Source organism: Amphiprion ocellaris, chromosome 22, assembly GCF_022539595.1.
Source record: "Amphiprion ocellaris isolate individual 3 ecotype Okinawa chromosome 22, ASM2253959v1, whole genome shotgun sequence".
Classification (NCBI taxonomy): domain Eukaryota; kingdom Metazoa; phylum Chordata; class Actinopteri; family Pomacentridae; genus Amphiprion; species Amphiprion ocellaris.
The window spans coordinates 7359450-7375384 of record NC_072787.1 but is presented as its reverse complement, the minus strand read 5'-3'; the positions used below and the strand labels follow the sequence as shown (position 1 = coordinate 7375384).

Here is a 15935-nt window from a genome sequence, read left to right as displayed (position 1 = left end):
ATTTGTTCAAGAGCAGTCTTGTCTGTGAAGGACAAGAGGGGACAGTCTGACAAAAAAAAAAAAAAAAAACAGAATAAGAAAACATAGAAGCAGATACAGTGTAACAGGAACATGATGGAGTGCTTCATACTTTGTGGATAAAACTCAATCAACCCAGTACAAAAAGCATGTAATTTGGGTTTTTTGAAGCTTAAGCAGAAAGCCTGCCAACAGCGAACAGGAAGAAGTCAGGGTGCATGGTTGACACAATGGGATTGCAAGTTCAGAGCTGCACAGGATGCAACAGTTCAAGGGAACACAAATGACATCTGCTGTACCTGGAAACAGGGAATTATCCTCCTGCTTGGTATTCTGCTCCACAATGCAGCTCACCATTGTTTCTAGTCAGCACGGTGAATGACTGAGAGAAGCAAAGAGACAAAGAGAACGCGAGAGTGAAGCAAAGAGGGAGAGAGTTTGTCCATAGACCCAACTGCCTCGAACCTGCCTTTGTTTTCATCAGAAGCAGCCTTGGCTCTCCTGGGAGAGTTTGACGGACAGCTCTCTGTATGCCAGTCTATTATGTGATTCCTATCACACAACAGAAGCCTCAGTGTTCTGCTCCTCATCTCCCTCTTATTCAGAGGGATGAAAATACATATTCCCCCATTGCATACAGACATGAGTTTGCCACTCCCCACACGTCTGGAGGAGAAATGAAAATCATCAAAATGAAATACACAAAAAGAAAGACAATCAAATCAAATAGGGGGAAAGTGCACCTAGAATTTTGTCATTGCTACAGACAAAACTGGCCAGTGTGCTGTGTTCCTTCACCAGATTAAGGGCAAGGACAGTTAATTGGAGAAGATCCATTGCCATTAAGCGTTAAAGGGAAGGTATTGCAAACTCCATGAATAAATCAGGAGCGGTTATTACAGGGACAGGGTCCCATAGTATAATTAGAGCAGCTAAAACTATGCTTTCCAGCCATTATTCACACAGGTCCTTGCATGTAAAGATCTGTGTACAGACAGGGGCTCCATTACACATAATTTATTCAGTGAGTCAGGGCTTTAAGCAGGGCGGTAAAAGGGTAATTATGTTAAAAATAGCCTCCAAGGTGGTCGAAGGAAGGCCATGTCCAGGTATCCCAGTGGAAGTGAGGCGTCCCTGGGTCGACTGCGCTATTATGTCTCTGCCAGTTGTGGATCATTAGCCCGACAGAGGACGTCCTCCATACGCTGAACATGTCACCAAGGATTCATTATTACCTGGACTTATGGTTAACATCTCAATTGAGGATGCTGGGTATTTTGCTGAGTGCTTTGATTAAATCCAGCAAAATAAAACATTTCAATCTGTTCATCATTCTTCTGTGAGCATACTCATTCTGCAATACAGTATTCATTTGCAGATGCTGCCAAATATTTTGCCAAGTCTGGCAACCCACTGGATCGACAACTGTCTTAGCTGGAATGATGGCTCACAATTATGGTAAAGATGACGTTATCAGCTGCTTTCTCATTTACCACCACTGGCCTATCTGTGACTGCATCAGTTGCCAACTTTACACCAGTATGTTTAGGACTATGTTCATACGTGGTTATATTCTGCAAAGAAATCTCACTCTCTGTACCATACACAGGCATGCATCAGATTCTTTTATCCCTGTAAACAACAGGTATGTCAGTCTACAATTAGTGTTCATGACTCAGTTATCAGCTCATTCTGTGTTAATTTATTCCAGTGAATTTACTCTAATGTGCTCCAACCGAAGTTCAAAACAGCCTGATGATGATAGATCAATTGCAGAGAGCTGAAGAGGCCAACTGGCAATGAACACCTATTGCAAATGCCACTCTATTGCTGGCTCCCTCCAGCCCTCCACACCTCCTGGAGTAATGAATGTTTTCTTCAATCATTTGCGCTGCAGAACGAGCACAATGGCACAGGTTCCCAGATTAGTTGCCAAATCTCTATTCAATGCCATGCAACTCCCTCTCAGCAATATGAAAACCCTCTTTTGATCATGCTGCAATTACCTCAAACAACACTCTCTTCTATATGCATCTAAAGGTGCCAAGATCACACATCCAATAATGGCTGGTTATGAGTTAGTTATGGAGAAAGAGAATGACTGCTTTTTCAATCTCTATTATTGACCCATGGACCCAGCTGAACAATAATAATGGTCAAGTGTAATAATGGTGACAGTGTAATGAGCTGGTCTCGGCATGACTGCTTACCTCTATTCGTTCTTGTGCTGTATAAATCTCGTGCTACTGTTAAAGAGCATAAACAGGCGAGAGTAGTTAGTGCCTTCTGTATCATGTTATTAAGGACATGTAAAGCAAAACGACACTGACTGAGAAAGTGAAGGACAGATGTAGTGATCTAAGCAGAACAGATCTTACATCTAATGCGTGAGCCTGTCCATCATGAGGCTTACAAAGCAAAGTGTCTGGAACGTGCTAACATGTTACTGCCAGTCGTGGCACCTCGCGTCTCTTTCTTCCCTTTTTCTTCCCTCATTCGATCTTGTTCCTCATTTAAATGGAATTGAACCGCAGGGTGTCGACCAGTTTAGCATATTTCAACAATGATGGGCTTCAAAGTCATGAAATCCATCTGCTGATGTGATTTGGGAGCACCCGGAATGTGATTAAAAGAAGGGACAAAAATACCTAGTGACAAAATAAAACGCGAGTCTGTAGGGAATAGCATTCTTAAGCATGTTAACTATTTAGTCAGAGCAGCCTCAGAGCACAGAGCAGCTTTATTAATGTGTTATTGGAAAGCAGAGGCATCCTTACACCTGCTACTTCACACAACTTCTGAAGACAAACTACAATGTCCAACAGTGTGGCAAAGACAAAGCTTAAGGGTAACCACTGGCACTACATTCTTTGGCTCATTTCATTTCCAGCCCTGTTATACATTACCCATAGCCATTTTTTATTGTGGGGCTTTGATGTCATAATTTCATTAAAATAATCACTGTACTATAGCAGCATGTGCCTTTGAGATAAATGGAAGTTATGTGACATTAGATATGTAGCAAATCAAAATATGTGGCTTTCCTTTTGAACACTGAGTCTCAAACGTTAGGGAGTTTCACATATTGACTGAAACATTTTTCTTCTGGGAACCCATGTCAGTTACAAGAGTTATTATGAGAAGAACAACTTAGTTATTTCCCTGAACAATCTGAACACCGAGATATTCTTACTGATGGATTATGATTTTGTATTGGCAAGGATTTCTGTCAGCAGGATATTTCACAAACTCAATTGGGCCCTGTGGAAGTGGAAAGGAAGGGAATGTTATTCTGAAGTACATCTAATAACATGCTCGCAGAGGGATCATGATAACTTAGAAATAATACAGCAATAACAGGGATTTGTAAAAGATCAATAACACTAGTTATCCCAAGAGTGACATATAAACCAGTTTCTCTCTGTAAAAAACATTCACTGTGGTTTGGAACTAATCAAATTCACAAATAAATGCTGACTCCAGTTTGGAACAATTAAGAAGCTTTTTTGATTAAACTCATTGATAAAATGTGCATTTGCCATTATGAGAACGCCATCAAAGAGTTATCTTAGCATCCTGCCCATCCTACTCACTTCCTCCTCTCAGTAATCTCCAATTAGATTTTCAACACTAAGAACATAATGGAAATCGTATTTATGCTCAACAAATTGCTCTGTGAAACCTATCCAATGGGTGACTATCATCTTTTTCTGAAGCAGCACTTTCCACTGAAAGTTTGTGTTGTCTGGACTCACTTTGTAGAGAAGTTTTGATGCCGAACAGAGGGTACGGCTATCACAGTCAAGGTAGACCCCACAGAGCTGAGTGCAGTGGCCCGGACCTGCACCAGTCTGTGGGCGAGTCAAAGATTTCTGCAGGTCTCTGGGCTCCATGTGGAAGAGAGTTGGCTGTTACCTGTTATGATTAACCAGTGATCCGAGAGAAGGCAGCGTCTGCTTCAGCCTCAGTGGGGGAGGCTCTGAACTCACACAGTCTCCTTCCATAGATACAGTCTGTCTGTTTGAGCGTGTGCTTGTGCTGTTGTGTGTATGTGTATGCCTACCTCTGATTGGCCTTCCATCACTAGAAAGTCACTAAAGAGGCCATTGTTCTCTTGCTTTTTGTGTTTTACCTATGGTCCACTGGACATAGGGCCATGGGAAATGGAGGCCAAAAGAGGAGAGGTGGTGGCTGGACAGGGCTGAAATGACTGTGTGTGCTTTTGTGCATTTGTGGATAGTAGTATTTTTGAAAGTGCCTTAAGTTGTTGGATACTGTCTCTAGGTCTAATCCCTGATTAATCATTGGCTAAATCCCTGAAAAACATCTCTATGTGTCAAAGTTATACATCTAGAAGTTTTTAAAATGAAAATACACCTGCCCTGCAAGTTGACAGGATTGGTGCCTTTGGTTTGTTACATAAAGCATGAAACCCTGGAAGTCTGATGCTGTGTTTCATCGGTACACTGCAGCTTCAAGGTGGAAATGCTCAGCCACAGTGCTGCCTGCTTATTTTACCAATGATGTGTCTTCTAGCATATAAAACACCATACGCACATGTTAAGAAGGTGTCAAACAGTTTCACAATAGACCATCTTGAATAGTTTGACCAGGCACAGGTTAAAACAAGATTTGATCGATCACTGCTTTGGGGTGTCCAATACAGAAAAGAGCAGTCTAACGAGTGATGTCAGTGGTGCACATGCTCGGCAGTAATGTGCATGTGCACAATATGCAGATACAACCTGCATATATGCATGCATATATGGATCGTCGTAGTATAATAGCAACACTATGGTGTGTTGTTCAGCACCTGTCCTTGGGAACAGCAGTGGGAGTATCATCAATTCTTAAGGCCTATGTGAATGGAAAAACTGTTACCCAAACTGCATTCATCACAGTGTAAAGGAAAACTTTCAGTTTCAGCTTTGACTGGTTGTACTTGTATTTGCAAAACACTGTTCCTTCTCAGTAAAAAAAAAACCTAACCCATCAGGTGCATTTATTTTTGATTTTCTCTTCTAATAAAATGGGTGAAAGTAGGAGGTTGAACAGTGTCCTTGTTGACATTTTGCCTGACTCATAAAACCATGATCATCTGACTGCTTCATTGAAGTGATGTTGCCATGTTCCAACGCCTCAACCTGTCCTTTTGCAAGTAACCCAGAAAAGAAAGAGCAAAAACTAACAATAAGACCTAGCTGTAATGAACCCAAATTATGCTTTGAAGGTATAGTTTGGGGGAAATACGTTCATTTGTTTTCTTGCCGAGACGCTGATGAGAATTTAATACCACTCTCATATCTGTACATAAAATATGAAGCTACCCCCTATGAGCTGGATACCTGAGCTTAACACAATACTAGAAACAGGTGGAAGCTGCAACTGTGGTTCTGTTCAAAGCCTACCAGCACCTCTGATGCGCACAAACTGTCATGCACCTTGTTTGTTTAATTCATAGGAAAAGAAATTATAGAAACAATATTCTGCTGTTTTACAGGATGTTGTCCGGCAACCAGCAGAGGCTCTGAGAAGATACAGGTTGTGGTCAATAAACAGACCAGTGCATAACCCTTTTAAAATGGCAAACAAGTGTATGGGTGGCTGTGGCTCAGGTGGTAGAGCAGGTTTTCCACTAATCGCAGGACTGGCAGTTCAATCCCAGGTCCTCCTGTTTACATGCTGAGGTGTTCTTGGGCAAGACACAGAACTTTAAGTTGTTCCCAATGGCAAGTGAGCTTGCATGAGCTATTGGTGTGTGGATTTGTGTGTGTGAAATAGGTGAAAGATATGGAACAATTCTAAGGTGCTTTGTAAACTGCTATGATGAAAACACACACTCCATTTCCCAGTGTCAAACTTCTTCCTTCTCTCTTGACTTCATTCATGTGTGAAGTGTTTGGAGCATTGCACGGCATTTACCTAGATCCATGCTCTTGGACTTGCGGGTCTTGATGATCTCCAGCTGAGCAGCATTTTCATACTGCTTGGTGCGTTTTTCTGACATGCTCTGGCGTCCGAAGCCCTCCCTCTGGAATGCACCATCAGCGTCTGCATCCGGACTTAGTGAGCTACAGTTTGTTAGGAAGAAACGAGAGAGGAAGAAAAAGAGACAGAAGTATTATAATGTTGGCAAATGGAAGGTCATACCTTTGTCTGGAGATCATCTAAATAAAGAGATATTTTGCAATCATCTACATCAAATTGCACTTTTGTGTCTAGGGGACATTCTGATAATAAGAATGAGAAATAAAATCTAGCTATTAATAGTCATACAATTCCGAGCCTCAGTCCAAAACGCCCCTTTACTATCAGATAATGACCATCGACTTTCAATACTCACACTCACTCACACACATTCTCGCACACAAAGTCGGTTTCAATCTTTCATTTCAATGACTACTCTAATCAAGGACACCTCCACCTCTGCTTAGTAGATTCAGGATGCACCGTAATTAGGAAGCTTGGCCTAGATGTGTGATACCCCAGTGAGGTGAAGGTGCTCTGGGGTCATGGCCACTCAATAACCCCCTCCTCCAATACATCTGGAGCAGTGGCAGATCCCAACCCACCAGAGCGCACTCCCTTTGAGATCCTCTATCTCTGTCTGGATCTTAATTGAAAATCGGAAGGGAGCAGGGAAAGGAGGTTGGGAGAGGGGGACAGTGGTATTTGCATTCAGAAAAGTGCATTTACTATTAAGGTGAGAACATCTTGCCATTTGATGGGAAACAGAGAGGAGGGGGAGCGGGTGCTGATGGGGTCTAATAACTGTTATATGCATGAGAGGACAGGTACTGGTTCTTTGTTCTGTTGATGTTGGTACATCGTGGCCATTAAATAACATGAGAAATTTCATCAAATGATCTTCTTTGAGTGCACATGAAAAACTTTTGTCCTTCGTTGAAGGTTACAATTACATGTTTACGTGTATAAGTTGACGAGTAGGGAGGAAATATGTTCGTGAATGTGTCATCTGGGAGCGGATCTTCCTTCAAACACCCTTTTTGTAATATCCCTTAAGAGGACCTGCAGAGCTGCTGGCACTTGTTTGCATGTAAACAATTCCTATTTAGGTTGTCAACCCCATTTAACAAAAGAGCTGCTTCATGTGTCACAGAGGGGCCGCCGTCAACACGTCACTTTGCTGTCGACCGTACCTGACAATCTCAACTAAGATCAGACCGCCTCACAGGACCAACTCCAGATGACACAGGAAGAGAGGGAGGTGGAGCAGGAAGAGAGGAATGACAGCACAGATGTATTATTCATTTATTCATCATCCCTTTCTTTTTTCCTCTCATCATTCCAAACCCACAAAAAAACCAGCCTGCCCTCTATTTTTCTGCTTCCGCAAATGTCATCTGTCGGAGCGTGACTGAGACGGCGCAGGCGAGAAAGGACGTGTTTTCAGCCTGAATTTAGATTTTATGCACTCGTGCCGGCATCTGTGTTTCAGTTGTACAGACGTAGAACAAAGTGAGAGGCCAGCAGGTGGGATAATGCACTGTCCTGTCACTCAGGTATGGAGAGCTGACAATTGTGCGACTGTTTGCGAGAGTAATTACGCACACGAGCATTTGGGACAAATCGGCTTGTCTGAGCAAATAACGGTGAGAAATCTGTGGGCAGTAAGAGTCACGTTTGGAGGGACAACCCAGTGGTGGTGTTAATTCACTTAGTAGGAAATCAGATCTGCTGGTTTTTTCTACTGCTCTTTTTTCTAGCACAAATTCTGTTTTACTTTGGTACATGCAGAGCACTGACAAAATGCCCAGGATGGGGATGTGCGGGAACCCAAAGAGAAGCAGCAATGGTTTTCCTCTGTTTGGCCTTCTGAGCCTGAGGTACCTGCTGTCAGATGCTGCACCTAAAGTCTCAGTGGCAGTCGTCATAACTATTTAAAGAGGTGGCAATGACGTCAATGGTGAATGGCGAGTCAAGTTCATTCAGTTACATTACCTAGTTGTGTAAAAATTGAAAAACAAATTAACAGCAATTTAAAAGCAGCACAATACAAATCTTCTGTGCAATTGTTACTAGAAAATAAATTGTACCCATTAATGGACCGAAAGCGAGGCAAATATAGTATTATTCTTTTTTTATTTTCCATTATATTTTCCATATTTTTGAAATACACATAATATCAATAAAACTGAGAGCGAGCTTATGTGTCTAATGTACAATAACATTAAAATTATGTAACTTCAAAATATCATAAAAGAAAAGGCTGTTAAATACATTCACAAGAACTTTTTTATGTAGTAGATTAAATTGTTAAATTCAAGTCTAATACTGAAAACATTCTAAAATTAGGAACATGAATGACAACTAACAGAAAAAAGAAGTATCAATTTTATAATTTTATATTATATTATATACATTTTCCGTTACTTTATAGTATTATTTGCCACTCAGCTGCCAGAAGAGAGCAGTTTTTAATAATCATATTAAAAAAAAAAATCACCATTGTACTTAAAATGATCACACAAAGATTCACAGTTACTGCAGTCCATTAATGGAAACACAGGACTCAATTACTGATCTCATGTTCATTTCCTACTCATGATTAATTTTCCCATAGGAATTCTTGCTGTAATGAGATACTGCCTTGAAAATCTTTGTCCCTGTTCCAGATGCTTCTTAAGCTCAAAAGGCTCCTGATTTAGGAGACTTTAACTGGCTGAGTCTCTGAAACTGAGACCCATATTGGAAAGCTTTGTTACTCAGTGAAAAATGTATTGGCCACTTCCCAGACAAGTTAGATAAAAAAAGTGGCACAATTTTTTCTTCAAGCCATCCATCCTGTCCACGCCCCTGGCCTATCTTTAATAGTGGGCTCAATCTATTTGGCTAACACATTCCCTCATCTCTCCTTCTTTAACCAGTGTTTAAAAGCAATTTCCCCCATCCTGAACAGATGCTTCTTTGCCCGTTCAAAGTCCTCCCATCATCTAAAATTAAACAGCGTTGAGGATTGCTCACAGGCAAATCCACAGCTTTAACTTGCATTTTACATTAACTTGTTCCTGTCTTCATCTCCCTCGCAGGAAGTTAAATGTGTCAAACTGCACACCGGCCTTGTTGCTAAGTGGCGTGTGCTAAAAGCCCTCTGTGCTCACAATTACCCTGGTGACTTATGACTTTTACTTTCTTTTCTCCATTTTTCCTACTCCCAACCCTTCTTACCCACATTTAAAAATGACCCCAAAGAGTTAAGTCTCAAAGCGTCCTACTCCCTAGGAAAGTGCAGCTCTGGACTGATTGACTAGCAGGAGAGGGGCTTCTGTGTATTAGTTTCAACACCTCAGAGAGGGGGCAAGAGGTGCAGAGCAATGCCCAGTAAGGTGCTTCATTGAAATGGTTCTTCTGAAGTTTGAGGGGGGCGATTCAGTTGACTGCATGGATGCATAGCTGGGTTGAAGGAGCTTGGAACTGCCTTCAATCACTGTGTGAAGCCCTGCATGAGAAGTTGGTGCAGAGGTTTGCATTGTTAGCATGTGCACCAGTGGACAGTAGACAGCCGTAACATTGCTTTGTTTTGAAAGAAGAAAAAAGAGAATGAAAAATTTCTTTCTTCTACCTGTAATATCCTCTTAAACATGAGTGTATTGTAAAAAAAAAAAAAAAAGATGTCTCTCATTACTATTTTTATTTCTCTTACTTAATTGCACACATAAATCACAACTGTAACATGAAATGGTTCCATCAGTGCCATGCAGAGCAGCAGCTGCACCTGTGATTCATTGTAATTTCGTTTTAATTGTGATGAAGTTGCAGAGAGAGACAGAGAGGGAGAGAGCAAGATCAATTAAGACCTCTTTGTCCGTCTGCTGACTCCTGTGTCGACTCTCTCATTCATTCCCTGCCTGGTGTACGAATGTTTTAATTGAGTTTGGTTGGACCGACTGCTTCAGTCTGTTGAATGAGAGAACGGCTGACAAGGACCAGGAAAAGAGATACTTTGGTGTGTGTGCGGCTTACACTGGCATCACTCACACTGAGATTCACCTGCACCCCTGTCACAATAACACAATGTAGGGCACACGCACACACACAGCGCACAACATTGGAGGTCATAGGTAAACATAGTGAAGAGGGGCATAAAAATAAAAGCATCTATGACAGGATTGTAGCAATGGTGCACAACTGAGAGACGCTAAATATTCATAAAGCTACAAGACATTAACAGCTTTTAAGTAAAAAATGTGTAATTTCGGTTTATGTGGATGTAAACGTGTACAACATGGCATTAAAGTCCTTCCAACTTACACGGACATTTGAGATTAGTCAAACCGTGTGTCTGTGCTTCCACTACGGGGCTGTTTGCATTTGTATGTAGTTATGCTGATAGCTTGATGGGAAAAACATGTGGTTAATAGAGCACTTATGATTCTTAGTTACATTGCTGATGAGAGACTATTAGGGAGTCAACTGAAGTAGGCAGTCTGCCTGCAAAGTTTGTTTGTTCGTGTCTGTGCGGACCTTTTCCACTTTATATGTTAATTTGTGAAATTGTTTACCAGCCAATGTGTATCTAAACACTCGTGAGACTGAGAGCGTCTGTGCAGCAGTGTGTATTTGTGGGTGTGAATAAATGGGTGTGTGCGTGTTTGTCTGCAGTCCTTCTCCATCCTTGCTGGTTGACAGACTGTGTCAGAGCTGCCTGGGAAATGATGTTTCCACCTGTGACATCTCACAAAGACAGTGAAGGACATAGTCTAGTTCTTGCTCTTTGTTTCTCTCCATCTCTCTCGCTGTCCATTTCTCTTCTCTCTCACCTTAATGAGAATTGACACCTATCCTCCATTCTGTCAGCCTTATCCAGATTGAGGTCCAAACCAGGGGGACGGGGACGGTAAGAAGCTATTTTTACCAAGGTTGTGACAGTGCCCCTAGTGATACAAGTGGGAAAAAGATGTTTTTTCCCCCACTGTATTTAACCAATGTAATGTCTTTCGAACATTTTACTGATAAGAAGTTATTGTAGAAAAGGTTAGCCTGGTTTTAATGGAGAAAGGGTCTTTAGAAAGGAGCTCTGTGAGTTTGGATGCGTTTGCATCCTTGTGAGATTATTTACTTATTACTTTGAATGAAAGAAAGAAAGAAAGAAAGAAAGAAAGAAAGAAAGAAAGAAAGAAAGAAAGAAAGAAAGAAAGAAAGAAAAGATAAGATGCCCTTTGGAGAAAATCACTTTTTTTTTTTATCTTGGACCCTTCGAAAAGCATAATAATATAAACTCATGACAAACACACACTTCAGTGTCAGATACAATCAACGGGGTCCTCAACATGTTTAAAGTGGCCTAAATGAGGCATATCCATCTGCTGCTGGGTGATTTTTCAGCAAAGAAAATAAACCTCTGTAATTGAATGAAAAAACAATTTATTTGAAGAAATCAGCCTCTAACTAACCCCCCCCCACACCAGCTGAGGACTGGACAAGTACAAACATGGAAGGGTATGAACACACACAGTTGCAAAAGCAGGGCATGAACGAGTTACAAGGTTAAAGACCTCCTCCAGTGAAAAGGAAGTTGTCTTGTTTGGGTCATAGGTGAGTAGTGGAAGAGTGGGTGGAAAAAGAGGGGGCAACTTCGTAGATCTGCAGATTCAGGGATATCTGTATATGAATATATCTATTCTGATACAAGGAGGTGCATTTTTAGCGGTTAAATAAATCTAAAAATCACTACAATTCTGGGTTTGTCCCATACCAAGTGCACCATGAAACCAAAAGCTTCTAACAGGCACTCACACTATTTGAACATTCAGTAAAATCAATGTATAATTAAAGAAATGGCACCATAACTATGATAATAATTAATGGCAAGTGGCTATAATCTGATTTCAGCACTCATCGCCTTTCCTATTACAAGGAGTAAAACCTAATTCAGGTGGTCTGCAGGGCAGCTATGATGACAGTGCTGGCAAGCTATTAGAAGTCGCTGCGCCACAGGCTAGCTGGTAGTAGTTAGTTCCTGGCTCTCAGTGATGTTGTGCAACACTTCCTATACTTCAGAGTGACGAGCATGCTGCAGACAACCCTCTGGCTTTTTTTTTTTTACACTTCAGCGACAACTCAGAGTACTCTGCACTCTCGTCTTCTGCCCTCACATAAGTTAGATAATTACATGTTCATGACTCAGACAGATACAAATTGCTACATGAGCTGAAACTAGGAAGGTTTCCTCATGGTTAAAGCACCGATCCCTGTGGAGAGTATGTCATATTCAGGGAACAATGATGTTTGAAAATTCTTTTTATTAATACTCCTTGTACTAATTTTAATAAATATTTTTATAAAACTACAGCAAAAACCCCTTGCACTGTTTAGCAATTATGATGAAGGAAAACTGTAAATTTCTGTTTGCATACAACCATGTAATTACATGAGCATGGTGGGTGAGTGGTGCAGTGTTTTTAAGTAATTACAAGCAGGAGTGCTGATAAATTGCCATATAAAGGCATTTTTGCTTCTTAATGTTGCATTTGAATGCATGAAGTATGATATTTTTAGTTAATGGTTTATTAGACTTTTTTACAGTCACTCAGGAGGTGTATCAACACCGTAAGCCACTTAATGACCAAAAAATAAATGACTGTGGGTTCACCAAAAACAAAAATAAAAATAGATAAATGAGAAATAGCACGAGGAAGCAGACGTTGTTGAGAAGAGAGATATTTCCATTCTCTCACAGCGGCTGATCTTCAAAGCCAATATGCTTTGCTTCAATCCTCACGGTGCGCTCACAAACTTCTCTCGAGCACAGAGATTTGTCTTTTGTTTTCTTGAGATGCTATATTCCGACATGAGCCTGGAAATACTTTTAAAAGCTGTTATTTGTGCTTCTGAAGGACAAAGTTGATGGCATCTCAGCGAGGATTTGTTTAAGTATCAAGGGGGCATTGTTGTGAAAAGGGAAATATTCATACAGGCGTGGGTGATGGTGTTGAGCAGTCAAAACGAAAGCTAAAACTTTCCCAAGAGTTAAACACTGCAGAACGCAGGCGTAATGCGGTTAGTTGGAAAGCTGATGGAAGCATCTCTGCAATACTGCACATTTTAAAATATCAGATTTAGGTGTCTAATTTCTGATGTCTAGACTGTATAAAACAAGTTCATCATTTGAATACATACAGGTCTAAAAAGAAGCAGGAATGGACTGGGAGCCTGGCTGGAGTGAGCAGACACACCCTGCAACTGGACTTTATCAACTCCTGGGATGAAAACCAGGCCAACGCTAGAAACATTCCTTTTTCATCTCAGAAGAGGCTGCTTGTATCAGACCAGCGTACACTAAATTTTTCTGACACTGTTCCACATTCCGTTCCCGACAGAAAAACCTTTTATCTTCTTATTTATCCAGATCATTCTGCAAAGCCACTACATCAACCAGTACATCGTATCTGTTTAACTGTAAATCATTTAGACATGGCTCTTCCTGTTTGGCTCTGAAATCAAACTAATGAAGGAGGAGACAGGCACCGCTGAGGGAATTAATGTAGCGGGTCAGGACCCAATGCTCAAATGAACTTAGCGCAGATATGCAAAGTAATAATTTACAACCTTTATTTATCCAGTGCAGCCTGACAGATGACACATGCTGGTTTCCATCACTACTTTGAATCACTTTCACACACTCTTCAACTCTGCACACTGGCAGTCTGTACTTAAAGGGTACAAACACCATCCTCTGCAGCTGGCTGTGATATCAACAGATTAAAATAAATCTCAAGTGCATCTCTATGGAAGTCTTGGTCTTGATTATTTGGCCTCTGGAGTGGATTTGAATCTTCAAGCCAAAAGTTAACACTCCCACCACCGAGCTGATAAACAGAGGCAGAGGAATTCATAATAAAACTAATAAAACAGTCTGTAATACAGCAGCGACAAATAAAAGCTTGGATATCTTTACAGTGCCATTTTAACACAGGTCTAAAAGCACTAGGTTGTAATATTTATAATCTGTTTTATGTTCGAGGCCTGTAAAACTGATGTGATACAACAATGGTTCATAACTATGGGGCAGCAAGTGAGAGCAAAGCAGTAAAATGTGAACAAAGTCGGCGTATGCACAAACGCACAGAGCACACACCTTTTAGGTATTAGCTAGAGTTGTCAAGAAAAAAAAGTAGGTCATTTAATGTCTCTCGACTATGAGTGTGAGATGGGATTTCTGCCTCCAAAACAACCATTTATCTTGAGGGCCAACCCATTAACACACTAACACGTGGGCTGTATCATTCACTGGAAACCCAAGGAGAAGAGAAAAATGGGAAATGATCGAGCAGGGAAAGATAAGAATGTACATTTATAAATTTTTTCAAAGTTGAAAGAGAGAAAGGGAAATGACAGGTATGCAGATCACAAAAAATATTTTTGTTTGATTGATTAGTTATTTGGCTTTTCCCAACCACCATCAGATACTGAAATGGCCTTTTAATATTCCCAAAATTAATAGAAAGAAGTGAGCAGGGCTGAAACTCATTTTACAATTCAGCTACAAGTGAAGAAAATAAATACATGAATAAAGAGGATTAAACACTGGAGAAATAGGAAATGCAAAGTTGTTCAATTCCTGTGGGTTAAAAAAAAAAAAAAAAAAAAAGGACAAGAAAAGCAAGGGCCTGAATTACAATGACTTTACCAGCAATTTTTGCATGTTGTGTATGCACTGTAGGTGTATATAGCTGTGGCCTTGGCAAGGCATGTCCCATGAGGAAGGAAGGAAGGAAAGCTGCATAATACTGGAGGCCAAAGGTGAGACTTTCACAGCTCTGCACAATACATATTCAGTTCATACAGAGCCCTGGCTGCACTGCTGCAAGAGCTTAATTAAAAAGTACCAGTTCCAGTACACTGGAGTCTGGCTGACCCACATCCCCTGCTGGCTCAGTATGCCTGTTAACGTGTGTGTGTGTGTGCGCGCGCGCGTGCGTGCGTGCGTGTGTGTGCTGGGATGTTGGGGGCACTTGAAAAGGAAAATGAGAAACAGCATAAGTCAGTCAGAAGGATGATACACGCTTTAAGCAGCTGTGAGCATGTGAGTAAAAGAGAATGTGCACCTGATGTGAGTGTGTGTGTGTGTGTGTGTGTGTGTGCGCGTGCATGTGTGACTTTGAGGACATGAATTATTCAGAATAACCCTAGGCACTGGTAGATAGCACACTCCTGTCTTATGTGCACACATCGTTCGTGTCTATGTGCACGCATGCGTGTGTTTGTGTGAGTACATAGATGGGGAGTGTGTGAGGAAGTCTGAGTGCGTTTCAGCCATATGCTGTGGACCTAATCCACTATGACAAACCTCTGACATCACGTGAACAACAGGCATGCTGAGCAAATCCACTCATTCATAATAAATGAGAGAGAGAGAGAGAGATGGAGAGGGTGGGGAAGGTGGGAGGTGGAGGCAGGTTGAGAGTCTCCAGGGAAAACAAAATGAAGAAACTAAAAAAAGAAATAAATACAGCAACTCTATTTGTGGCAGCCTGCAAGAGAAAAAGTCTTTAACCTTGTAGTTCTGTCACCGCATGCGCACATGTGACCTCAATCAGGCAATCATAAGAAAAAGCAAAAATTGTTATAAAATTAAATAATAGCAATAGATAGAACAAGGAACAAAATGCCTACATGATTGGATTGTCTATAATATTCTGGTACCTGAGCACCGCAATCATGCAAGAAGTGTCTTGTGAAATTTTAGAGTGATTAAACCTCTTTTGGAACAGCATTTTAAAACTGAAATACAGCACTTTCAAAGGAATCAGCACATAAAAGTACTGAAGTACTGAAATTTCCTTCTTTTTCTTTTAACCCCCCTGGTGTGTCGGGGTTCTCTGCTTAAGTCTCTAAAGTCCTCTGACAGGCTTCATGAGCCCTGGCTGCATTTTATTATGGGGATGCTCCAGTTG

General features: G+C 41.0%; 1 protein-coding gene across 2 annotated transcripts in view; it reads right to left on the bottom strand.

The window, feature by feature from the left end:
• Positions 1–15935, bottom strand: part of pard3aa (par-3 family cell polarity regulator alpha, a) — a 392129-nt gene that overhangs the window by 123161 nt on the left and 253033 nt on the right. For both annotated transcript variants that reach the window (XM_055007067.1, XM_023262624.3), the window contains exon 17: positions 5941–6089. In XM_055007067.1, coding sequence (XP_054863042.1) covers positions 5941–6089 — 149 coding nt within the window. The remainder of the gene's footprint in view (positions 1–5940; positions 6090–15935) is intronic.